General features: G+C 38.0%; 1 protein-coding gene across 1 annotated transcript in view; it reads left to right on the top strand.

Annotated features, from left to right (window-relative positions):
• Positions 1-13,000, top strand: part of CTDSPL2 (CTD small phosphatase like 2) — an 80,540-nt gene extending 67,540 nt beyond the window's left edge. Inside the window, exons 10-14 of the mRNA XM_084903577.1 lie at positions 1,635-1,697; positions 1,803-1,882; positions 4,663-4,789; positions 7,497-7,592; positions 8,655-13,000. Of these exons, the coding sequence (XP_084759703.1) occupies positions 1,635-1,697; positions 1,803-1,882; positions 4,663-4,789; positions 7,497-7,592; positions 8,655-8,720 (432 nt within the window). The 3' untranslated portion in view covers positions 8,721-13,000. The remainder of the gene's footprint in view (positions 1-1,634; positions 1,698-1,802; positions 1,883-4,662; positions 4,790-7,496; positions 7,593-8,654) is intronic.
• The last annotated feature ends 11,678 nt before the right edge of the window (positions 13,001-24,678 follow it).

Here is a 24,678-nt window from a genome sequence, read left to right as displayed (position 1 = left end):
AAAACAGTTGTACATATGTAAAAAAGAAATATTTTTTATTATTAAGTGCATGTGATAAAAACTTTTAACAACTAACAGAAAGCTCTGATATTTCATGGTTTATCATCCTCCTCAAGATGAAGTAATTACCAAAAAAAGTATTGACATAATTGATTTTTTTCTTAACCATAATAAATCTGTTTTGAAAACACCCATAGTTAATAAAAAATGATTTGTTAGTTAAGGTAGTAATATACCTAAAATCTGTCAGTTACTTGGATTACCAAACAAGTAAGGTGCGTGGTTTTCAACCAAGGCTACAAACTATACTAAATGTTTCGAGATGAAAATGTTAAAATTAATTAGCAACTCTAGTTAAAGTTTTGTAACTCATCCTAAGTTATAGTGATTGGGTTCTGAGGATTTGGTTATTTTTATTTGCTATGGGTAGGAGTACTTGGCTTACTTTGTTTTGGTTAGTCAGTAAATTGAGATGTTCAAGTGTTTGTTCATGGTATTCGAGGTTAATGATCACCTTTGAGTGGAGTACAAAATTTTCTTTTTATAAAATTTTGTCACAAAATGAATACAATTTAAAGGAGTCAGAATCTTTTGTAGATTAGTTTTAGTGGTTGCTTATGGTTTATAGTTCTGTGCTTTTTAAATATTGGAGTATATTACAGAAGCTACATTAAATGTAGGCAAGAAGATAGGCACAGCGAAGTAAGGCAGTTGTTTGGGTGCTGTAGTCTTTCCTGATAGTGCCAATAGGTTTTGACAACTCATAATTGACTTCATAGTTTTATCTCAAGTGGTCAAGTACTACTAATTTAGATGCCACATCTGAATCAGTAAAACAACAAACTTGATTTCTGAAAATATTCCAATTATTTAAACCTACCAATTCAAGCATCACTTTCTTTTTTTATGTATGTGTATTTTTATTGATTTCAGACAGAGGAAGGGAGAGGGAGAGAGAGATAGAAACATCAGTGATGAGAGAGAATCATTGATCGGCTGCCTCTGCATACCCTCCCTACCCCCGCCCTCCCAACCTGTGATCGAGCCTGCAACCTGGGCATGTGCCCGACCAGGAATTGAACTGTGACCTTCCTGGTCCATAGGTCGACACTCAACCATTGAGCCACCACAGCCAGGCCAAACATCTCTTTCTTGAACACTATTAATAGAAAATTGAAATAAAGCTATTCTTAGCAGGTGATTGTTGAGAAGAAATTCTGAGTAATTATTGAGGAAGGTCATTGAGACAGGCCAGCTAGAGATGGACACACAGCCTGCCTAATAATTGGATGGATGCTACCTGGCTGGAAGATGGAGCTGATTGGTGGATCAAAATCTCAGAGGGAAACTTTTTATTGGTAGTCTAAATCTTTTATTAAGCATTATATTCCATGAAGTACTATTGTATGCTGGTATTTAACTACTAAAGAGTGAAATGATCAATGATTATTACTATGCCAAAAGATTGTTTTAAGTGATTTTTAGAATGTGAAAAATATTTTAAGCGGTAGTAAACTATTTCTTTAAAATATGAACTTTATAATATATCTAGAGTTAGATACAACATATTTTATAAACACACTTGTTGTATTTGATGTGCTTATTTGCTGAAGCCGATCTTTGTATTTCTTCAGGTTTATGTGAGATTAAGGCCATTCTTCAGGGAATTCTTGGAACGAATGTCTCAGATGTATGAGGTAAACATGCATGGGCTGAACTGCATTAATACTTTTATTTTATTCAACATAGCACCCATGTTTGGATCATGTGTAATGATTACTTCTTCTCCCCTGAACTTATAGATCATTCTTTTCACTGCTTCTAAGAAGGTGTATGCAGACAAGTTACTGAACATACTAGACCCTAAAAAGCAACTGGTCAGGTAAATTTAATTAAGAAATAGTGGAAATGTCTGTCACACTGATCTATGAAATGACTATGATTATATTTAACTTTCATGGCCATTTTAAGTTGGCTACATATATGGAAGTTTGTCTGTTGAATTGTGAAAATAAATGAATTTTTTTAAACCCCCAACTCTTAAAGAGTTCCTAATGCTATAACTCCTTTAAAAGGATACAAAGATCAAATGTACGGTATGTATTTACTGTTACATCTGTATCCTTCCTTTTGGGGTTGGGGGAGGGGAGTAGGTGGAATTTTTCACTGTGTGCATGATGTTGTCATTTCCTTTATGTTTCCGATATAATGCTTGTTATGGCACCTTTTTAATGGCATAGAGAAATAAAAGTTAATTTTAACAGAAAGGTTTAAATTAAACTCTCTTGCTTTTTTTTTTAAGAGCAAATTTATCTTCATGGAAAGAAAACGTTACATGAATCTAGTTGGGAATGGCAGTTGGCTTAGTCATTCAGGTTATTCCCTGTGTATGTATCCTGAGCCAGCAGATACAGTGTGTTCCTGGTTAGGTGGATTGCCTTGGGTAATTTTAAAACGGTTTGAAAATTAGTTAAACTGAGATATTAAGACTAAGCAGTCTTGTTGCATCCTGTAAAATGCGAGAGTTAATCTCTGAGTTTTTGACCAAGAGCTGAGAGTGATGCCACAGAAGGCTTAAAACTGCCTTAACAGCTGGCTATTTATTTTCTTGAATGCTTTCTCTCATATTGTCTTAGTGGGAAATCCTAAGCTTATCTAAAGATTAAAATGTGTCCTTATAGTTAGTTTTATTTTTATCTTTAATATAAGCAAGCTTTCGACATACAAAATAGAAAATGTATTTTTTGTTCATAAAAGTATATTATAATTTATGTTCATTTTACCCAACTTCAACAAAAGTATACAAATGGTTTTGCTTTGATCATTCATTCTGAAGATTTCTGTTCAGTCCCTCTAGTGTTCCAGGGAACAGTGGTGAGCCACACCAGCCCTTCCTTTCTTGGAGTTTTAATTTTACTGGAGGACAAATTGTACTCATGCAATTATAATGTTACAAAGTAGCACCCCTCTTTTAAGTTAGTTTTCTAAAATCTTCACATTTAGGGGTTTAAATTTATTTCATCTTGTTACAATTTGAAAAACAGGAAAACCTTTTTGAACAATATATTGAATTCATTAGAGTGATATAGGGAATTACCTATGTTGGTGACAAGATAAACTCAGAAATTTCTATGACCTCTTAATCAATTAAGTCCAAATGCAAATTTGATGACTAGCAAAAAAAAAAAAACCCAAAACATAGTTTCTTTCTAAAACTGCAGATGTATGCTATTGACTCTCAGATTTTTGAATACTAAAGAGGCTTCAGTTTAATTAAAGTAACTGTTAGTATCCATGTACATATTCAGTTGTCTCCTGACTTGGGTAAGCTTGCTGCTCTTGGGGAAAAAAGCATCAGTACTGACTTCCATGCACATGCTCTCTCTATCTGCCTCTCCAATTGCTTCATATCTAAATGTTTATGCAAATAAAATTACTTAAATCCTTTTATTTAACTTTTTTTTTTCAAAGTAGGACTGTCTGTAAGCCTTTTAGAGATAGATGATAATTTAATTAAAAGCATTCGTTATAATGGGGAAAGAATTATTTATACTACATTTTGTCTGACTGTAAAATTCGTAACTCCTTGCTATTACCACTGGCAGTGATATTTTTAAGTTTGAGTTCTGTTTGGGGAGGGTGGTGGTGTTGGAACTATGACAGATTTTGTTGGTAGAAATTGCCCCTTTCTTAAAATTGCATGATTAAAAATACAGGTATGAATGAGTAGGCCTTAGCTTTTGAAAAATTGTTTAGTCGGGTTAAGACACAAGGAAACTAAACTATCAAATTATTATACAGGACTAGTATTTTTTAGTTCGGAATGAAGGTTATATAATTATTACAGTACTTAAGTATTATAAACCTTTAATAGCTTTGTTAAATTATACAGAATTTTTCAACTTAGTATCTGTCATTAGTGAAACATCAGTTTACATGTTATACTTAAATCTAAACTCATAATTTCATTCAATCTTTGTTTTTTCAAATGACATACACATACACTAAATTGAAAAATGAGTGGGAAAAAGTTGAAATGATGGAATGTTTTGACCACCTTTTCTCAAAAACTATAAGGGAAACTAAAAACATTTTTAAAATGCCAACACAGAAATATTCCTTCTTATATTTTCTATTCTGGCGTGTACAGGGGTAGGGAGGCTGTGTGGTCTTCTGGTTAGAGCAAAGGACTGGGAGCCGGGACGATTCTGGGTTCCAGTGCGGGGCTAACCACTGGCTTACTGTGTGACTTTGGGCAAGTCACTTGACATCCTTGTGCCTCAGTCAACCATCTGGAATATTGGTTTAAAAGCCAGGACCTCGCTGACAACCAGATGCTGCATCTGAACTGAGCTTTCTGGGTAAATAAATTACAAAAACAATTTACAGAGTTTTTAATCCCTCTTTATTTAATATAATATTTTGGGATAAACCATTTAAGAGATGGTAATATTTGGTTTTTAGTTTTCAGTAGTTGCTAAGAATTTTTATAGTAAAGCTATAGCCCAAAGCTTAGGTCCACATTTGTATATGAATTTCCTTTGTGACAAATAATAAGGAATATCGTGTGTAAAGCCTATGGTATGTGTATATGTTTCAGTATATGCTATTAGAGACTTACTTTTTTATTTTTAGTTAATTTGTTTTTATTTTTATGTTTAGGCACCGACTTTTTCGTGAACATTGTGTTTGTGTACAAGGAAACTATATAAAGGACTTAAATATCCTTGGAAGAGATCTTTCAAAAACTATAATAATTGACAATTCACCACAAGCCTTTGCATATCAGGTAGGAAGAGGGTTGCTAAGCAAATTCAGAATGGGAAAAAAGTTACAATGAGGACAAATGCTGCCAAACCATCTGATGGGAGAACAGAATTTTCACTAGAGGAATTTCCCTGTTTAGTGTCACATTTATAATTAGAAATGCCAAATTGGCATACTCCTTGTGGAGAAGTTTCTTTTCAATTGAGTACAACGTAGCCCTAGCTGGTTTGGCTCAGTGGATAAAGCGCCAGCCTGAGGACTGAATGGTCCCAGGTTTAGTTCCAGTCAAGGGCACATGCCTGGGCTGCAGGATTGCTCCCCAGTAGGGGACGTAGCTAATAAATGATTCTCTCTCATCGTTGTTTCTATCTCTTTCCCTCTCCCTTCCTTTATCTTTTTAAAAAATCAATAAAAATATATTTTTTAAAAAGATAAAGCACAACATAAATAAAAATCTGAGTAGTAAATGTGAATAAGAAGGGACAATAAGATAAGCATTTAATAGCATTCTAATGAGTTGTTACATCAGTAATTTAATTTTAAACATGTTTGAGAATTACAAATAGCTTAACCATCTTCCTCTGGTCCATTTTTGAAATTTTTAATATTTTTGTGGACTATTTTATCAGTATATTTGTAACCTTTGTTAATGATTCTTTGAAATATAACTTTGACTACAGACAAGCCACCTTTGTAAGATATACATTGTACATTATGAATACCTTCCTGTGATCTGAGATTTCCTTCACAATAAATAGGTGCAGAATGGAGATGACGGAAAGTGGGTTGGGTATAGATAAAATAAGATTTGCCTTTAACTTGTGTTTTAAATGTCCACTAAGGAAAAAGAAGAAGCCGGGTGAACAGCATATGGTATTGAATATGTTCAGTTTAGGTCACTACTTTTATTTGCTTGCATTTTGAAATGTTTTTAAGAATTTTTTCTTGGTTCCTAGATAAAATCATTTCCATTGTCCTCGTTCTCAAACACAATCCAATGTAATAAAAGGCTAATATGCAAATTGAGCAAATAGGGGGATGACTGGTTGCTACAATGCGCACTGATCACTAAGGGGAGCGCCCCTCAGCTAGAAGTCCTGAGCTGAGTTCACTACTGGCAAGAGCTGAGTTACACTGCTTATAGACAAGAGGTGATGCACAAGCCTCTCCCACCTCCACGGCAGTGCTAAGGATGTCCAACTGACGGCGTAGGCCAGCTGGGGATCAGTCCTGAGCCGTCAGTTAGCCATCCCCTGAGGTTTCCTGAACTGCAAGAGGGCACAGGCAGAGCTGAGCCCCCCCCCCCCCAGTGCACTAATTTTGTGCACTGAGCCTCTAGTGTTCTGTATAAATGTTTATTCCAGAGATTATCTATATATCTACAATAATAAAGGCTAATATGCTAATTAGACCACATGTCCTTCCAGACGAAGCTGGAGCTGTGAGGGAAGCCTGGGTCCCGGTGCCTGCCAGGAGGGAAGCCCAGGTCCTAAGTGCTGGAGGGAAGCCAGTGCCGGCAGCTGGGGGAAGGCCTACTCTTGCGTGAATTTCATGCACCAGGCCTCTAGTATATTATATATAAAAGCCTAATATGCACATGTCCCCTCGGGAGTTCGACCAAGTAGACTGGGAGTTTGATCTCTCGCTATGACATGTGCTGACCACCAGGGGGTGGCGCGGAACAAAGGAAGGCCCCTGGTGAAATAAGCCAGTCATAGAAAGATAAATATCTCATGATTGCACTCATATGAGGGATATAATGATCAACATAATTTGATGAACAAAAATAGATCCAGAGACAAATGGCAGGGGGAGGGGTGATTAGAGAGCAACTAAAGGACTTGTATGTATGCATATTAGCATAACTAATGGACAGAGACACAAGGGTGGTGGGGGCTTGCCCAGGGTGGAAATGGCTGGTGGGGAGGGAGTCAGTTGGGCAAAAAGGAGACTTACTGTAAAACTTCAGTCAATAAAAAATTATTTGAAAAAAAAAAAAAAAAAAGGCCCTGGCTAGCAGCTGCAAGGCCCAGATCAGCCCTCATCACCGGCCAGGCCTAAGGACCCTGCTGGTGCACTAATTTTGGGCCTCTATTTACTTACAAACAAATACGGTTTGCATCTTGTTTTTAGACTATTCATTAAAATAGTTTTGAGTCAACTTATGTTCCTGTGTTTCAGATTATCCTATTTGTTGAGAATAAAACAATGAGTGGGACATGGTCCCTGTTATAAGTATATGCTCTCTAACAGTATTATTTGTTTAGATTGGCAGTACCCCTTCATTCACAGTACCTAGCATTGACTATTAGTAACTGTTTCTTGAATGAGTAAAGGAATGTTTTTAGTTACATTAATGCAAAACTTATTAATGGATCTTTCTTGTTCAGTTTTATATACACTAAGAAGAAATTATGCTGAAAACCCAATTAGGCTTCAGTTTTTTTTCTTTTTTAGTTTTTTCTTTTTTTTCTTTTATCGATTTTAGAGAGGGAGGGAGGAAGGGGAAGAGACAAACCGCAATTTGTTGTTCTGCTTATTTATGCATTCACTGGTTGCTTTTTGCATGTGGCTTGTCTGGGTATCGCACCCACAACCATGGCATGTCAGGAGGACACTAACCAATTGAGCTACCCTGGACAGGGCTGATTCATTTTGTTTTAAAGCTTTTCCAAAGTAGGGAAAATGTAGGCAAAAAAGAAGATTTAATTACTTATTTATCATTTTAGCTATCTAATGGAATCCCTATAGAAAGCTGGTTTATGGATAAAAATGACAATGAACTCCTAAAATTGATTCCATTTCTGGAGAAGCTTGTAGAACTGGTAAGTATGTCTTAATTATCTTTTTCAGTTATGCTGTTGGTTCAACTTTATTTAAATCGTGTAAATTGCTTTTAAAAAGTCAAATGTGGTGGGAGATTAAGGGGAAGATTGAAAAGAATTACAAGCTTTATCAAACCTTATAAATTACATTAAAATTTGTTTTATTGTATTTTTATTGATTTCAGAGAGGATGGAAGGAGAGAGGTAGAAACATTAATGATGAGAGAGAAGCATTGATCGGCTGCCTCCTGCACGCCCCCTACTGGGGATCGAGCCCGCAGCCCAGGCATATGCTCTGACCAGGAATCGAACCATGACTTACTGGTTCCTATGTTGAAGCTCAACCACTAGGCCACACCAACTGGGCCATAAATTATATTAAAATTATAAGTATTTAAAAGTTTAAAGATTGTTTTTATTTCACTGGGCTTCCTCTTGCAATCACTAACTACTTTTGTTAAATCTGTTTCATTTTGCTTTCATAGGTGTAGATTTATTGCTTATGCTACTAAAACTATGCAAATTTTTTCCCTATATCCATGGATCAATTTTTTAAAATATATTTTTATTGATTTTTTACAGAGAGGAAGAGAGAGGGATAGAGATTTAGAAACATCGATGAGAGCGAATCATCGATCAGCTGCCTCCTGAACACCCCCTACTGGGGATGTGCCCGCAACCAAGGAACATGCCTTTGACCGGAATCGGACCTGGGACCTTTCAGTCTGCAGGCCGACGTTCTATCTACTGAGCCAAATCGGTTTCGCTAATTTTAAATTAATATATGAAATAGGATTCAATAGCTTAATGCTTTTACTAACATTTTGTTGAGCCATTTACTACATAATTATTCTTACAAAATTAAAACATTTATGGCAGGTTTTTTTACATCTTAATTTAATTCTAAGTTAACTGCTTCTGTGTGGTACATTTATATTTGGCAAATAAAATGAGTTGGAAAATTAGTGATATGTTTTCCTGCAACGTAAGAATGCTCAGAATGGTCTGAGGATCATATTTTTGAAATTACATGGCCTTTAAAATGTCTCTTTCTCCACACAGAATGAAGATGTTCGGCCTCACATCAGAGACAGATTTCGCTTGCATGATTTGCTGCCCCCAGATTAAGTACAAAGACGTGTCAGATCATGAAGGGGGAGAGAATACAGGACCCTTTTGGACTAAGACAAAACATTGCCATTACTGTTGGAATTTTGCATTTTTGTACCCCGTCTTGCTTTTCTTATCTTTGGTGCCCAATAATAATCAAGGGTTACAGAAAGAGACTTTATCTCAGAATGAATACATACAGTAGGTAGGCTAAAACAGAAGAGTCTTTAGAACTAGTGCAACTCCAGTGAAATTTTTTTATGTACAGGACATCTGCAGTTTATAAAGAATTCTGTTTCTGCCACCAGCAGTTTGACCTGTAGTCACACAGGATTTTATGATAACAACAGAGATGAAAATGGACTTTTTATTTTCTCTCTGTTTGGTGCTCTAAGTGGGTTTGTAGCCACTTTTCTGTTACTTTAAGATTCTCATTTCAACAGGAATGGCCAGTAAAAGTTGTTTTATTTTCCTGTTAAGGTTTATAACCTTTTTACATTTTTGACCTGTATTAGATTAGAATTTCATTATGCATTCCTTTTAGTTGAGGCGCTTCATAGTTTCTGGAAATAGTCAGTTTTTAGTTTTTTATTATACATTTGAATGGCCGTTTTCCTGCTTTGTCTGCCTGCATATTGTATATTTGTTTAAAAATATTCTCTACTTTTAGTCCATGTAAGTTTCATTTAGAAAGACATGCATTTATATTTTGTTTCTGTAATATTCTGTAGGTGAAATCTTTTCAAAAATCAAGAGACTGGGTAGATAAGAATATATGAATGACTAATATTCAAATGATTTAAACCATTGTGATGGCATGTGTTCCCAAATGGTAAAATCTTGCAATGGCACACAGATTTAATGGATAAAGGTATACCTCAGACTTCACTGTGCTCACCAATCTTTGAGGAGAATGTGTTTGGTCACCTTTTGGGCTTGATTTGATTACTGCTGCCTTTGGTTTCCTCCAGAAATGAAGTACTCAGCACAGTGACTCGGTATTTTTAATTACTTTGCATGGGCTGGTAGTACCTCTGTTATGCTCTCGGTTACAATCAATTTAAAACTCTGTGTAACAGTCTTGGTACCTTACAGTAGCTATGCATAATCCTGTGGCACAGTAAACTCCCAAGCCACCAATGCAGTTAATATGCTCTCATAGTGGGTTTTCTATACTATATGAAAATAGTCTTCAAGCCTTGGTTCTCTAATGCAGCTACCACAAGAGGTTAATATTTTTATAGTGGCGTGTAATCTCCTTTTCGGGAGGCTTTTTATGGAAGGTAGAATTTGTAAGGTTAGTATGCTCTGCCTCTCAACTGCATTAACATGCCACAGGCTCAGACTGTTTTTGTGTAAAGGATGTCAAAGAACGGCACTTTTTCTAAAGAGAAGTTTGATATTTTGTATGCTTGTTAAGAAAGTACAGTATTGGAAATTAAAGGTGGACAACTGATAATTGAGGAGTATGTCACTTAATTTTTTATGTATATTACCTGTTTACTTGTACAACTTACTGTACAAATTACATGCAGCTTCATTTTCAAATGAATCCTTAAAATAAGGAAATCTTTTTAGAAAAACATTTAATTTTTGTATTTTTGATTTTAAAGGCATGAGTTATGTCAATTTTCAGTGTATTAATGAAAATTTTAACTTTTCATCAGGTTGAGTGTTTTCTTACTATATTATATGTTGTGTATGTAGTTAGCATATTGTGTCACTGAACTGTTTAAAAATCTAGCATGTAGAGCAAGCCTGTTTTGTGGAAAATCCTTATTCATTAAGTAATCATGGCAGGTTTTCTGCAAAATAGAGCAGAAGCATTTGCAATTCAGAATACTGGTTTTTTTGTTTTGTTTTTGTTTTAATTTAAAGAAAGGTATTTTGCTTGCAGGAAAAAATACTACAGATTCATTTTAATGAGACTCTTTGAGATGTATTTATCTTTAGGGCATCTGGGCATCTTTATGCTGTTTGTCTTCTGTCTTTCTTGAAATAAAATGTACATACGTTACCTTTACATATGCTCTTGCTCAAAATTGTGAACCTAGTTACCTTTCTCCTTGCTCCCTTTTTATGCTCAAACAGCAAAATCCAAACTTATACAAGATCTAAACTTTCAGCATGCATTATAATTGCTGAAAGCTTTTCTGATTAAGTAAATACAATCTCAAAGGGCTTTCCCATAACTTGAAGGGAAATGTAAGCACCTATACCACTGTGCCTGTGGGCACTTTAAATGAACACCCACTTTAATCATCTTAGTATTAATAGTAAAGCTGTTTTCAGTCCCATGCTAGGGAGAGTTCCCTAAAATAGACTGACAAAAGAATCAAGCATAATAAGATTCTGTAAAGAAATAAACTAAGGGAAATTTTGTGTGGCCTGAGAAAATTTCTTGAGACCAATTTATATATATATTTTTCATTACCTGACTTGAGTCATTTTAAATTTAATACAGAATTTTAAATAATTTATAGAGACAACTACCCAGCTTCCTTCCATGTTAATGTTTTATCGTCTCATTACCCCTTTTCTTTATCTGTTTATAGATGTTATCTTAAACACTTCCAATTGGTTAAGCGGAGGTGTATATTTTATGAACCTGAGATGTGCCCAGCCCCTACAGTTCACACAGTAAACATAAACTCTTAAAAACTGACTATAGTAAATGCAGGAGAGATGGATACCTGATAAGACACAGCAAAAGTGACCTATATACACATTACAACTCTGAAGTACATATTATAATTATGATATTTCCAGTGATGTCTGACTTTTAAGACATTCTTTTAAATATTTGTATTATTGTTAGAACGTTTTAATCAGTTATGTTTTTTAATTCCATGTAATATATGTAGCCCTAATAAGATTTATATCACCAAATTTCTCCTTGGGTCTTAAAAGAATTAATAACAATTTAAAAGCATAAATTGTTTTATATTAGCTAGTATGTATATTTATTTACCCGATGGCTTTATCTTGTTTCCCAAAATTTGGGGAGAATTTGTTGAAAGCATTGTGACTTCTATAAATGGCTATTTTCTTGTAACTGTCCGTGAAAATGTATGTGTACTTTTTCCCCCCCATTTCTCTAGTTTTTCTGTTTTGTTTTTAGGGTTAAACATAGAATGGTGTTTTTTTTGTTTGTTTTGTTTTTTTTTTAAGTTCTCTTTGGCCAATGACTTTTTCAACTAGATATTACTTTTGTGCAACCTTCTAAAGAAGTTCATTTTTCATTGTTTTGTTCAGTCAACTTACCTGAAAAACAGAGACTTCATCTCATCAATGAAGAAAGTATTTCTTTATCCCTACAAATCTTTACAGCGAGCACAGAATTCTTCATAATAAGGATCAGATCTTTTCCACATCTGTGTCAATCACATAAAGCTGAAACGTAAAGGACACTGAAGCCTTCATTTATTGTACTAACATGGTGGTGTTATATACATCATTAGCTAGCTAAGGTTTTCTGACCTAATTTCTCTGTCTTCCTAGATATTTATTTGTTATCTCTTTTAATCTTGTGTATCTAAAATTAAGTTCGTTAATAGTTACCCATCGAATAACTATGCCAAGCAACTAGGAAAGAATGTTTATTTTATTTCCCCTTATAGGGGAAGAGTGGACTGGGAACAAAAATGTATGGGCCAAAGGGCCTTAGGTTGTCACTCATTCACTTTCTTATTCCTCTCATGACCTGTGTTCAAGTATAGCATTTTTTCAGTGTTGGTGTGCTTGATTATGTCATTACTTTTCATGTCTTCCCCTGAGTTGAAAGCCTGCTAGGAACCTGTATGGAATACATTTTTAAATATTCAGAATAAGAACCACAAAACTCAGTATCTTATATTTAAATGCTCCTTAAATTATTGGAATCCAAGTCTCACTCACTAGGATACATTTTTATAAAATGTTTCTCTGTATCTTGAATTGAAATTACTTGCCCAGAGGCAAGAGTTCTTGGGATAATGTGTTTTGAGAAATTTTTAAAAAGGGGATAAGAAAGCAACAAGTTTATACTTACCTTATGGTTTTGATTTAGTTAGTATTTTAAAATACATCAGTAGTTCCCAAACTTGAGTGTTCATTAGAATCACTGAGCTTTGGGAATAGGTTCCTGAGGCCGAACACGTGCAGAATTGTCTCCTTGGATCTCTCGTGGGGCCTGAGAGCTCTGTACTTCTTTTTTAAGCCCTCCACGTGATTCTAATAACCAGGTTTGGGAAATCACTGTTTTAAATGTGACAGTGGTTTAAGAGTAGGCAACAAAATAAAAGTTTACTAAACATCTTTGTGGTAGTTTTTCTTTTTCCTTTTATTTTAAACTGGGACCAGATTTCACAGAACTTATTCAAGATACATGGAGGAATAATAAGGAAGATTGAAGCTACTGCTCATTATCATTCTTTCATAATTTTAAGAGTTTGTATTCCTAGCACTTGGAATAGTTGATCATATACACAGCTGAAGGACATATCCCTGAATGAGACCATTATATATAAATTGTAAAATATTTCACTATTTTTTTATTTTATAAATCTTTGTAGAAATAAGCAATGAAATACTACTTTCATCTTTTGAAATGGGATTTTTCAAGGCACTGTCCTTTTGGCATTAAGGTAGGGGGGAGATAATATTCTCTCTGCCTTTTTCCATGTGAATCAATATAAAGTCATGGACATTTAAAAATCTCAGTTCAATTTCTACATATTTACTATGCAGTATAGCCATGAACAAGCAATGTAGACTTAGTTTTCTCATCTTCAAATGCCCTGATCACCCTACCTCACAGGGTTGTTGTGGGGATAAATAAAACTTTTATGGAAACACTGTTCTTTGATGATATTTTATCAGCCATTAGAAACACTCATATCTAACAACTTATTTTCACAGTGCTCTTTTGGTTTGTAAGTACACAATTTTTTCACATTTCTTTCTCTTTTGATGCTCTACAGGCAATCCTGTAAGGAACACAGAACAGGTTAGAGATGAGGTAACAGGCTCACAGAGGATTGTGACCCAAGAGCTCATAACTGTTCTGGGAGATTAGAAATCAAGTATGCTAGCTCCCAAGGCTTTGGCATTCTTGTATAAGCGTGTTTGTACATAAATGAAAAGTGTTATAAAGTTTATAAAATTTAGCCAACAAAGATCTTATATAAAGGAATATAATAATTCAGTGTAAAAGTTACAAACTGAGCCCTAGAGTTTTTTGTTTTGTTTTAAATATATTTTATTGATTTTTTTACAGAGAGGAAGGGAGAGGGATAGAGCTAGAAACATCGAAGAGAGAAACATTGATCAGCTGCCTCCTGCACACACCCTACTGTGGATGTGCCTGCAACCAAGGTACATGCCCGTGACCTGAATCAAAACTGCTTCTACTTAATGGAATTACATTCTTAATTTCTTGTACACTGGAAAATAAAACCTGAATAAAGAAGGTTAATTTTAAAAAGTTGAGAGAAGATGGCAAGGAAGAACCAGATTATGGTAAGCTAAAAAATATATGAGTGATGTAATGGGCTAAATAATGAGCCAATGTAGATAGAAAATAACACTGATCTCACCTATCTGATGAGATATTTTTCTCCAGTTTTATTGAGTAAAAGTGACATAACAACAATGTAAGTTTAAGGTATAAGATGTGATGATGTATGGATATATTTTGAAATGTTTACCAGTTAACACATCCTTTACCTCATGTGATTACCTCTTTTTGGTGGTTATGATGAGAACATTAAAGATCTCTAGTAGTGTCCGGTCCACGTGGCTCAGTGGTTGAGTGTTGACCCATCAACCAGGAGGTTACAGTTCTATTCATGGTCAGGACACATGACTGGGTTGTGGGCATGATCTCTAGTAGTGGGTCTGCAAAGGGTAGCTGATTGATGATTTTCATCATTGATGCTTCTATCCTCCCTCTAAAATCAATAAAAACATTTTTTAAAAATCTAGTATAGCTTTAAAGTGTACAGTACAGTATTGTTAACCATGGTGTACATTACACCCCCAGAACATTAGATCCACATGCAACAAGTCTAAAGTTTGACCAACATCTCATTTCCCCCCTCCCAAGCCCTGCTATGATGGAACTTATAAAACAATTTTCCATAAGCTCAAAGGAGTTTACTATACAGACAGGCTTGAGAGTCACTGCAGGAGGCCTTTGGAAATAACTCACCCACTCAGACAAAGCAGCGCTTGAGCCTCAGTTCATCTGTAAAATGAGTGCATCGAGATCTACCTCTCAGAATTACAAAGATGGAACTTGTAAAACAACATACAAATAATTGCCAGAATGGAAATGTGTAAAGGAGCTAGTTCTCTTGAGTATGTGTAAAAGATAAACACTGATTCCACTGCCCGTTTCTGCCCCCTTTAACTTGGGGGCAGAAATGGGCAGTAGAATCGGTACTGCCACATGTCAGGGAAAAGAAAAGAGCAGTAGAAAGCATTCAATGAAGACTGGATGATGATGATAATGGAGAGGTCACCTTTAACATGTTTTTATAAAAACATGCTGAGTGTTCAGGAAGAAGTGGGTGATGAGGCAGTTGGTGAGTATTGACTGGCTTGAGAAGTCTGGTAAGTACTTAGAGTAGCAGGCTTATAGGATTTGCTAAGTTATAAGTTTTTTGTTTTTAATATATTTTATTGATTTTTTTTTTACAGAGAGGAAGGGAGAGATATATAGAGTTAGAAATATAGATGAGAGAGAAACATCGATCAGCAACCTGCACACCTACTTGGGATGTGCCCGAAACCAAGGTACATGCTCTTGATCAGAATCAAGTCCACAGGCTGACGCTCTATCCACTGAGCCAAACCAGTTTCAGCTAGAAGTCTTAATAGATGAACCAAATTAACTAGAGGTTTAGATTTGAAGTGTGACAATATTTGTTCAGGTTAGGTATGAGTAGCTTTCCTAATCAGAGTGAAAATCATTTTAAAACACCGCCTTACTATGTGTTAGACACCGAGAATGGCAGAAAAGAGGAAACCTGACACTGCCCTCAAGCTTGCAGTCTAGTAGCAGAGACTGGGTGTTGTTGGAGAAAGGGGTCGTGAAAGAAAAATAGCGAGGGTGCTAACAATCTAGTCTGGAAGCCAGGCTTGGGTTGGCTGAAGTATTGTTTAAGATAAGAACTGTAAAGGGGATGTATGCAATACTTTCAATAATAAATACTTATTTTAAAAAAAAGATAACTTTAGTCCTGGCCGGTGTGCTCAGTTGTTAGAGTGTTGGCCCACACACCGAAGGGTCATGGGTTCAATTTCTGGTCAAGGACATGTACCTTGGTTGCAGGCTTTATCCTAGGCCCTGGTTGGGGCATTTGGGAGGGAACCAATCCAGGTGTCTCACATGGGTCTTAACCTCTCCCTCTCACTCTCTGAAAAATGGAAAAAATATCCTCTGAAGATGAACCACAACAAAATATAAGAACTGTAGAATGTTAAAAAAAATGGAAAGGCAGGTTTGGTTGAGGGGCAAGAGGTAAAATCAAGCAAGGGAATTAACGCTCAAAATTGTCTTAAAAGACCACTTTGGCTACTGCCTAGGCAATAGAGTGGGTGGATAGGAGACCAAAGATGTAGCAGTTGACCTAATTCACACAATGCATTCCTTTTTCCAAGACAAATGGCTAATGCATTGGTTGCTAGCATCATAATGGAGTTTGAAGTCAGGAGAAGGTTAAAGTTCTAAGGAGAGCATGGCTTGTCTGGTTGACTGACAGGAATAGGAAGGTACTTTAGGATTTAATGGCACTGTATAAAAATAAGTATGGAATAATGTGTAGGAGTCTAATGGAGACACATGCTGGCATTTCATATCTTGTAAGACTCTTGGGTAAGCTTTTAGGGGAAGGTGGTTTAAAATGGAAAAAGTCATTCAACTACATAGTTATTTTTCCAAATCGTAAATCTCACGTATGTAATGACTCCATGATTTGGGTATTTTATGAGTTTTAACCTGGTTCTATTTGCCTTATTTCATCTTTAGGAGATTTTTAGTCTGATGCTTAAAGTACTTTCTCAAGAATGAGCCATGAGCAGTTCTTCATTTTTGCTGTCATTTGCTATCCCATAGCTTTAATGATGAAATTCTTTAAAGGCAGAGGTTTTAATGTTAATTTGTCAACATACATTGTTCAATTACTCTGCTCATCTGTAAAATGGGAATACAGTCATTATGATTATAGGGTCACCTAGAGACTAACATGAATCACACATTTCATTTTTTTATTGATTTTATTTTATTTTATTTTATTTTATTTTATTTAGAGCGCAAAATATCCCAATGGGGGGATGTGCCCAGACTGTGAATCAAACTGGCAATCTTCCAGTGAATGGGCAGATGCTTAACCAACTGAACCACAACGGCTAGGGTCACATAATAGTTTTAAGGACTAAATGAAGTCCCCAGCACACAGATCTAGACAAGTGTTTCTCTGCTTCCTCATTTCAAAAAACAGCATACACTATACTGTGAAAAATTCTCAAATTTCTGCTTCAAAAATTTATCAGTGCTGTATACACATAGCCCATGAATTTTTCCATAGCACCTCCAACCCCTACACCTCATTTTCAATTACACATGGTTTAATTCCTTAAAGTTAATATCCCAAGAACCTACACTAGTACTAGGAAGAGGGTAGGCACTCAGTATTTGTTGAATGAGTAAAAGAATACGCTCACATTTAGAAGTTTGGATTTCTATTTACTAGAGGCCCAGCGCACAGATTCATGCACCTATGTGGGGTTGGAGCCCAAACTGGCAATCCAATGCCACCTGCCGCTTCTGCTCATCCCGGCCCCACTGTATCTGCTGCTGACACCACTGCCTGCTAAGCTTACTGCCACTCCGCTAAGGTGTCCAGGCGGCGGCTGGCGTGAGCCCTGTGTCTGGCACCATGGGTCAGCTGAGCGGTGCTCTCGCTGAGGAAGTGCGCTCACTACCAGGGGGCAGCTCCTGCATTGAGCATCTTCCCCCTGGAGGTCAGTGCCTGTCATATTAACCAGCCGACCGGTTGTTCAATCGTTTGGTCACTTAGGCTTTTATATATATAAAGTCCAGAAAATGGATTCATTAAAGTGCAGCCGAGAATTGATGAAATTCAGCAGAAATGGTTCACACTAAACTTACAAGACACAAATTTTTAAGTTATATTTAAATTTCATTTTTTTACTATTGGCAAGTTTCCTACTTCGGGAACTAAATCACATTTGGTAAGGGTAGAACCAGGAAGAAAGTTTGGGCAGAGCACATAGCAGGCACTTAACATAATGGCTAATATCAATAGGATACCCACATGTCTGATAGCTGCTAGAAGTCTGGTCAGCTTACCCTTTTCCCCTGGACATTAAAAATCTTGTTCTTTGGCCTTTCTCTGTATTTCACCTTTCTGTTAACTATTTTTTAGATACACTCTTAGAATATCTTTAGGCAAGTTAATACAGGTGAGTACATTACCACTTCAGCAATATCCAGTCTTGATTTCCTGAGACCACCTTGGGAGAATTGGTTGGGTCTCATATCCTTTTAGTCACTTATTTACTAACTAGAGGCCCAGTGCACAAAATTTGAGTATGGGGGTCCCCTCAGCCCAGCCTGCACCCTGTTCAATCTGGGACCCTTCAAGGGATGTCTGACTGCCAATTGAAGATAACCATGCAGTTGGACATCCCTCTCACAATCCAGGACTGCTGGCTCCCAACTGCTCGCCTGCCTGCCTTCCTGATTGCCCCTGACCACTTCTGCCTACCAGCCTGATCACCCCCTAACCACTCCCCTGCCAGTTTGATGCCTAACTGCTCCCCTGCAAGCATGTTTGCCCCTAACTGCCCTCCCCTTCAGGCCTGGTCACCCCTAAATATGCTCCCCTGCAGGCCTGGTCTCCCCCAACTGCTCTTCCCTGCAGGCCTGTTTCTCCCAGCTGCCTCCCCCCCCCTCCCCCCCCCCCCCCGCCCCCAACTGTCCTTCCCTGCATGATCAATCACCCCCAACTTCGGCCTGGTCACCCCTAACTGCCTTCCCCTGCAGGCTTGATCAGCCCCAATTGCCCTCCCTTGCAGGCCTGGTCCCTCCCAGCTGCCCTCCCCTGCTGGTCTGATCATTCACAATTGCCTTCCCTTGCAGGCTTGATGACCCCCAACTGCCCTCCCTTACAGGCCTGGTCCCTCCCAACTACCCTCCCCTGCTGGCCACCTTGTGTCCACATGGGGCAGGATCTTTGACCACATGGGGCAACCATATTGTGTTGGAGTGATGGTCAATCTGCATATTACTCTTTTATTAGGATTACTAGTTCAGGTTACTGTACAGTGTTGTAACCTCACTAATAGTACAATAAGAAAGCATCTTTCTTTGAAGTTCGGCTGTATTTTCTTTGGAACTACTTTTCATACAGAAGAAACAATGACCTGAGAGGCAGGTATTTCCTAGGGAAAAACTCAATTCTGCATAGAAATTTATTCATGTAGTCATTCAACAGTTAAGTGTCTGCTATGTGCAATACCCAAAATTAAGTAAAGCAAAATTTATCTGAAATGGACTACTAGAATGGATTTAAAATTGCTGCCTGAGGTCAAGAATGGGATACTGGAAAGATACTGGGCCTCAAGAGAAGACAAGAGGCAGTAAGGTGACCTGGGAAATCACTTCATCAGGAGTTTGTGGTCTTCCCTTCAGGTGCTATCATCAGCCACCAATTTTGAGGTAGTGAAAGTCTCATTTAAGTTCTAAAACCCTGGGAAAAGAGAATCTTTCAATTATTACTACATAACTATTTGCCTCAAAATTTAAGAAGCTTAAGATAACTTATTTCTCACAGACTGTGGGTTGACTGGGCTCAGACAGGCAACTCTCCCTTGGGGTCTTCTGTGGATGCATTGGAATGGTAGTTGGGGATGGAATCACCTGAAGGCTCAACCAGGATGGATGTCCAAGATGGCTTCTTCACTCCCATGTCTGGCATCTCTGCTGGAAGTCAGGGTTTGGCTATTTCTCTTCCTAACAGCCTTTCCACATGGCTATCTTCTAACAGCACAGGGTTGTCATAAAGTAGTAAGACTTCTTAAATGGCAGCTGACTTCCACCAGAGTGGGCATTCCAAAAAGCACAGATGTAAGCTGCAAGGCTTGCTATGGCCTAGCATTGAGCGTCACTTCACAGGACTCAAAAGGAGGGGGGCACATAAGACTTGAATACTGTTCTCTGAAGGGCACCTTGGCGACTAGCTACTAGAGAATTTGAGGATTCCACCTGGGGCAGATCCAGATTTTATACCGTGTTTCCCCGAAAATAAGACATCCTCCGAAAATAAGACCTAGCGCATGGGAAGATAAGACATCCCCTGAAAATAAGACCTAGCGCAACTTTGGGAGAAAAAATTAATATAAGACACTGTCTTATTTTCGGGAAAACGGTATCCTTTGAAGTATATACAATTTGGAGGACCTTCTTGAAAAATGAGGACCTGATGCAATGAGACACTGGAGCTAGGGCTTTATTAACTTCACAGTTAATGTTTCTGACCCCCCCTTCCCAAATTAGCTATGGTAAAGGAGCAAATGTGGCTTTGGGGAACCCACTGATACTTGTGTACTGGGACACTTTCCAGACAATGAAGAATCATTGTGAGCTTTCTCCACCTCCCACCAGAAGTGTCCAGTGTTCAGTTCAATATAATCTGATCACCTGAATGTCTAGAATCCAGGTCTCCTGACACCTAACAAGTGAATTTTCAAACACACTATATTCCACAGTGCTATAAATTCTTTATTTTTATTTTGTTTTAAATATATTTTATTGATTTTTTTACAGAGAGGAAGAGAGAGGGATAAAGAGTTAGAAACATCCATGAGAGAGAATCATCAATCAGCTGCCTCTTGCACACCCCTACTGGGGATGTGCCCGCAACCAAGGTACATGCCCTTGACTGGAATCGAACCTGGGACCTTTCAGTCCATAGGCCGACGCTCTATCCACTGGTTTCAGAATTTTTTAAAACCTTACTCTGTCCTCTCCATACCTTTTCCCTCTGGTTGCTCCTTAAATGTTGATGGCCTTCAAGGTTCTTCTCATTCTATCCTATCTTCAGGTGGCCTCTTGCACATTATTCTGTCCACGGCCATAATCATATAACTCCTAATCCTCTACCCAGGCTTCTGTAGTTCCAAACATGTACTAGCCCTTTTTAGTTGGATGTCCCACAGGAATGTCAACCTGTGTGGCGAAAACTTAATTTAATTCCTACTGTGACGACAGGCATCAGGAAGTCATTTTCAAATACAATGAGCATTTACTACAATATATGCCAGGCAGTGGGTATACAGTAGTAAAGAACACAACAAGATGCTTATGCTTCAAACAGATATTAAATAAATGAAGTCATTAGAGATTGTGATAAATGCTACAACAAAAGAGAGTAATGAGAAAGAGTAACCGGGGAGGCCTCTTGCAGGAGAAAGATCAGGGAAGACCCTTCTGCAAAGGTAACTTTACAGTTTCATTTGAAGGAGAAATAAAGTCAATCATGCAAAGAGGTGTGGGAAGAGCATTGTAAGCAGAAATTCCAAAAATAGGAAAAACCTTAGTAGCCCGAGAGGGCCAGTAGCAATGAGGTTAATGAGAGACAATGGCACACGGAGGCTGGTGGAAGGTAGGAATCAGTCTATCCAGGGCCTTGCAGGCCACAGTAAAGAATTGGATTTTACTATTCAACAAACAAAACAAAAACAATAAGACATCCTCCGAATGGGGCGTGGGAAGAGATCAACCAAAGTGTCGTATGCATATATGCATAACCCATGGGCACAGACAATAAGGTGGTGAAAGCCTAGGGCAAGGGGGAGACTGGGAGGGGTGAATGGGGGGGAAAAGGGGATATATGTAATACTTTCAGCAATAAAGACTTAGAAACAAAAACAAAATAAAAACAAGAAGACGCCCTCGTCAGTTTGGCTCAGTGGATAGAGTATCAGTTGGCCTGGGAGGACTGAAGGTGGAGGGCATGTGTACTTGGGGTTGCAGGCTCAATCCCTACCCCCACCCCGCCAGGGTGTATGTGGGAGGCAATCAATCAATGTGTCTCTCTCACACTGATGTTTGTCTCTCCACCTCCACTCTCTCTAAAAATCAATGAAAAAATATCCTTGTGTGAGGATTAACAAACAAACCAAGAAGACACTAAAGAGATTTCTGGGAAGAAGGGGAATCGAGATCTGATTTAGATTTTTTTTTTTTTTAATTGATTTTTTACAGAGAGAGGAAGGGAGAGGAATAGAGAGTTAGAAACGTCGATGAGAGAGAAACATCGATCAGCTGCCTCCTATACCCCCACACCCCACTGGGGATGTGCCTAAACCAAGGTACAAGCCCTTGACTGGAATTGAACCTGGGACCTTTCAGTCCACAGGCCAAGGCTCTATCCACTGAGCCAAACTGTCAGGACTACAATTTTTTTTTTTTTTTTTTTTAATGTTTAGCCTGCCCAGCATAACTCAATGGTTGAGCATCGATTCAACCAACAGGTCACGGTTCGACTCCCGGGGAGGGCACATGCCCCGGTTGTGGGTTCGAATCCCAGTGTGGGGCATGCAGGAGGCAGCCGATCAACAATTCTCTCTCATCATTGATGTTTCTATCTCTCCCTTCCTCTCTGACATCAATAAAAACATATTTAATTAACATATATATATATATATATATATATATATATATATATATATTAATCTTCACCCAAGAATATATTTCCATTGATTTTTAAAGACAGTGAAAGAGGGAAAGGCAGAGAGAAACATCGATGTGAGAAAAACACACTGTGAGCACCCTGACCAGGGCCCGGGTCTGGAGGAACCTGCAACCAAGGTATGTGCCCTTGATGGGGAACTGAACCCAGGACCCTTTGGTCTACAGGCTGACGCTTTATCCACGGAGTCAAACCAGCCGGGCTAAAAATATATGTATTTTTAAATGCTTTTATTGATTTTTAGAGGAATAGAGACAGACACACCGATTTGATTGGCTGCCTCCTACATGCATCTGCACTGAGGATTGTGCCTGAAATCCAGGGACTAGCCCAGACAAGGAATGGAAAAGGTGACCTCTTGGTTTCTGGGTTGACACTCAACGGCTGGGTCACACCAGCCAGGCCGATTTACATTTTTACGTAAGCAAAACTGACTGTATGCAGTGAATGGACTGTGAATCTGGAGGATATCATAGCAGAAGAGTCGGCCTGTGGACTGAAGGGTCCCAGGTTCAATTCCGGTCAAGGGCATGTACCTTGGTTGGGGGCACGTCCCCAGTGGGGGGCGTGCAAGAGGCAGCTGATTGATGATTCTCTCTTATCGATGTTTCTAACTCTCTATCCCTCTCTCTTCCTATCTGTAAAAAAATCAATAAAATATATTTTAAAAAAATAATACATACAAATGTATATATTAACAAATACATTTGTATATATTATTAACTAGGCTGAGTACAGCAGATTATTAACAAATACAGCAAAAACCAGACTAGTGTTTGACTAAAAACTAGGTACCATGGACTAGCCAAGATGAAACAAAAAATTAACCATCACAGCCATTAAAATTCTGTGTATCTTTTTAAAAAAATATATTTTATTGCTTTTTAAAAAATATATTTTATTGATTTTGTACAGAGAGGAAGGGAGAGAGATAGAGCGTTAGAAACATCAATGAGAGAGAGTCATCGATCAGCTGCCTCTTGCACACCCCCTACTGGGGATATGCCCGCAACGAAGGTACATGCCCTTGACCGGAATCAAACCCGGGACCTTTCAGTCCCCAAGCCGACGCTCTATCCCAGTGTTTTTCAACCTTTTTTGGGCAAAAGCACACTTGATCATGAAAAAAATCACGAGGCACACCACCATTAGAAAATGTTAAAAAATTTAACTCTGTGCCTATATTGACTATATATAAAGTAATTCTCTTGAATAGGAATCAAATAAACACAAAGAAAGTATTTTATAATTACTTTATTATGAAATATTAAGTAAACAAAATAGTGAAAAATTATAAAATTCTTGTCTTGTCTGCACCTACGGCACACCAGGCAACATCTCGCAGCACACTAGTGTGCCGCGGAACAGTGGTTGAAAAACGCTGCTCTATCCATTGAGCCAAACCGGTTTCGGCTATTTTGTTGATTTTTTACAGAGAGGAAGGGAGAGAGATAGTTAGAAACATTGATGAGAATCATCGATCAGCTGCCTCTTACACACCCCTCACTGGGTATGTGCCCGCAACCAAGGTACATGCCCTTGACCAGAATTGAACCCGGGACCCTTGAGTCCACAGGCTGATGCTCTATCCACTGAGCCAAACCAGTTTCGGCTGCCTCACTCATTTTAATGTGCAGAATCATCTGAGGATCTTATTAAAAGGCAGATTCTGTCCGATGCATTAGGTCTGGGATGGCCTGAGATTCTGCATTTCTAACAAGCTCCCCAGGGGTTGCCACGGGATTGGGAACAAACTTTGAGTAACTGGACTGCAGAGTATCTCTTGAAAGAGACCACCTTTATAACATGTGTATCTGTATACCTTCTGAAAAGGCACACAAGAAACGGGAAACAATAGTTACCACTGGAAAGAACAGAATGGTTGATAATTGTACATTCCCTTTTATAACCAAGTCTGTGTGCTACATATTCAAAAATAAATTAAGAAAACAGCAAAAAAAAAAAAAAAAAAAAAAATCTCCAACTGTTCACTTTCAAAAACACTGCAGTGGAGCCCAGTGACCCACAGGTCAGAATGCAGCGCGGCCTGTCCGCAGCCCTTTACTATGAACAGCTTACCTGTTGAGTTCCTGCCCAATCTCACCCCTCAGCCAGGCCACGCACCGCTTGTGCTCTTCCCTCCAGAAACGCACTTGAGCGCATTTCACTTGGTCTTTCAAACTCCAGGGTCCGCTGCGCTAATCTCACGCAACCTC

The sequence above is a fragment of the Pipistrellus hanaki genome, assembly GCF_964339955.1.
Source record: "Pipistrellus hanaki genome assembly, chromosome: 1".
Taxonomy (NCBI): domain Eukaryota; kingdom Metazoa; phylum Chordata; class Mammalia; order Chiroptera; family Vespertilionidae; genus Pipistrellus; species Pipistrellus hanaki.
Note: the sequence above shows the minus strand (reverse complement) of the source record. Positions and strands in the feature narration are given on the sequence as shown.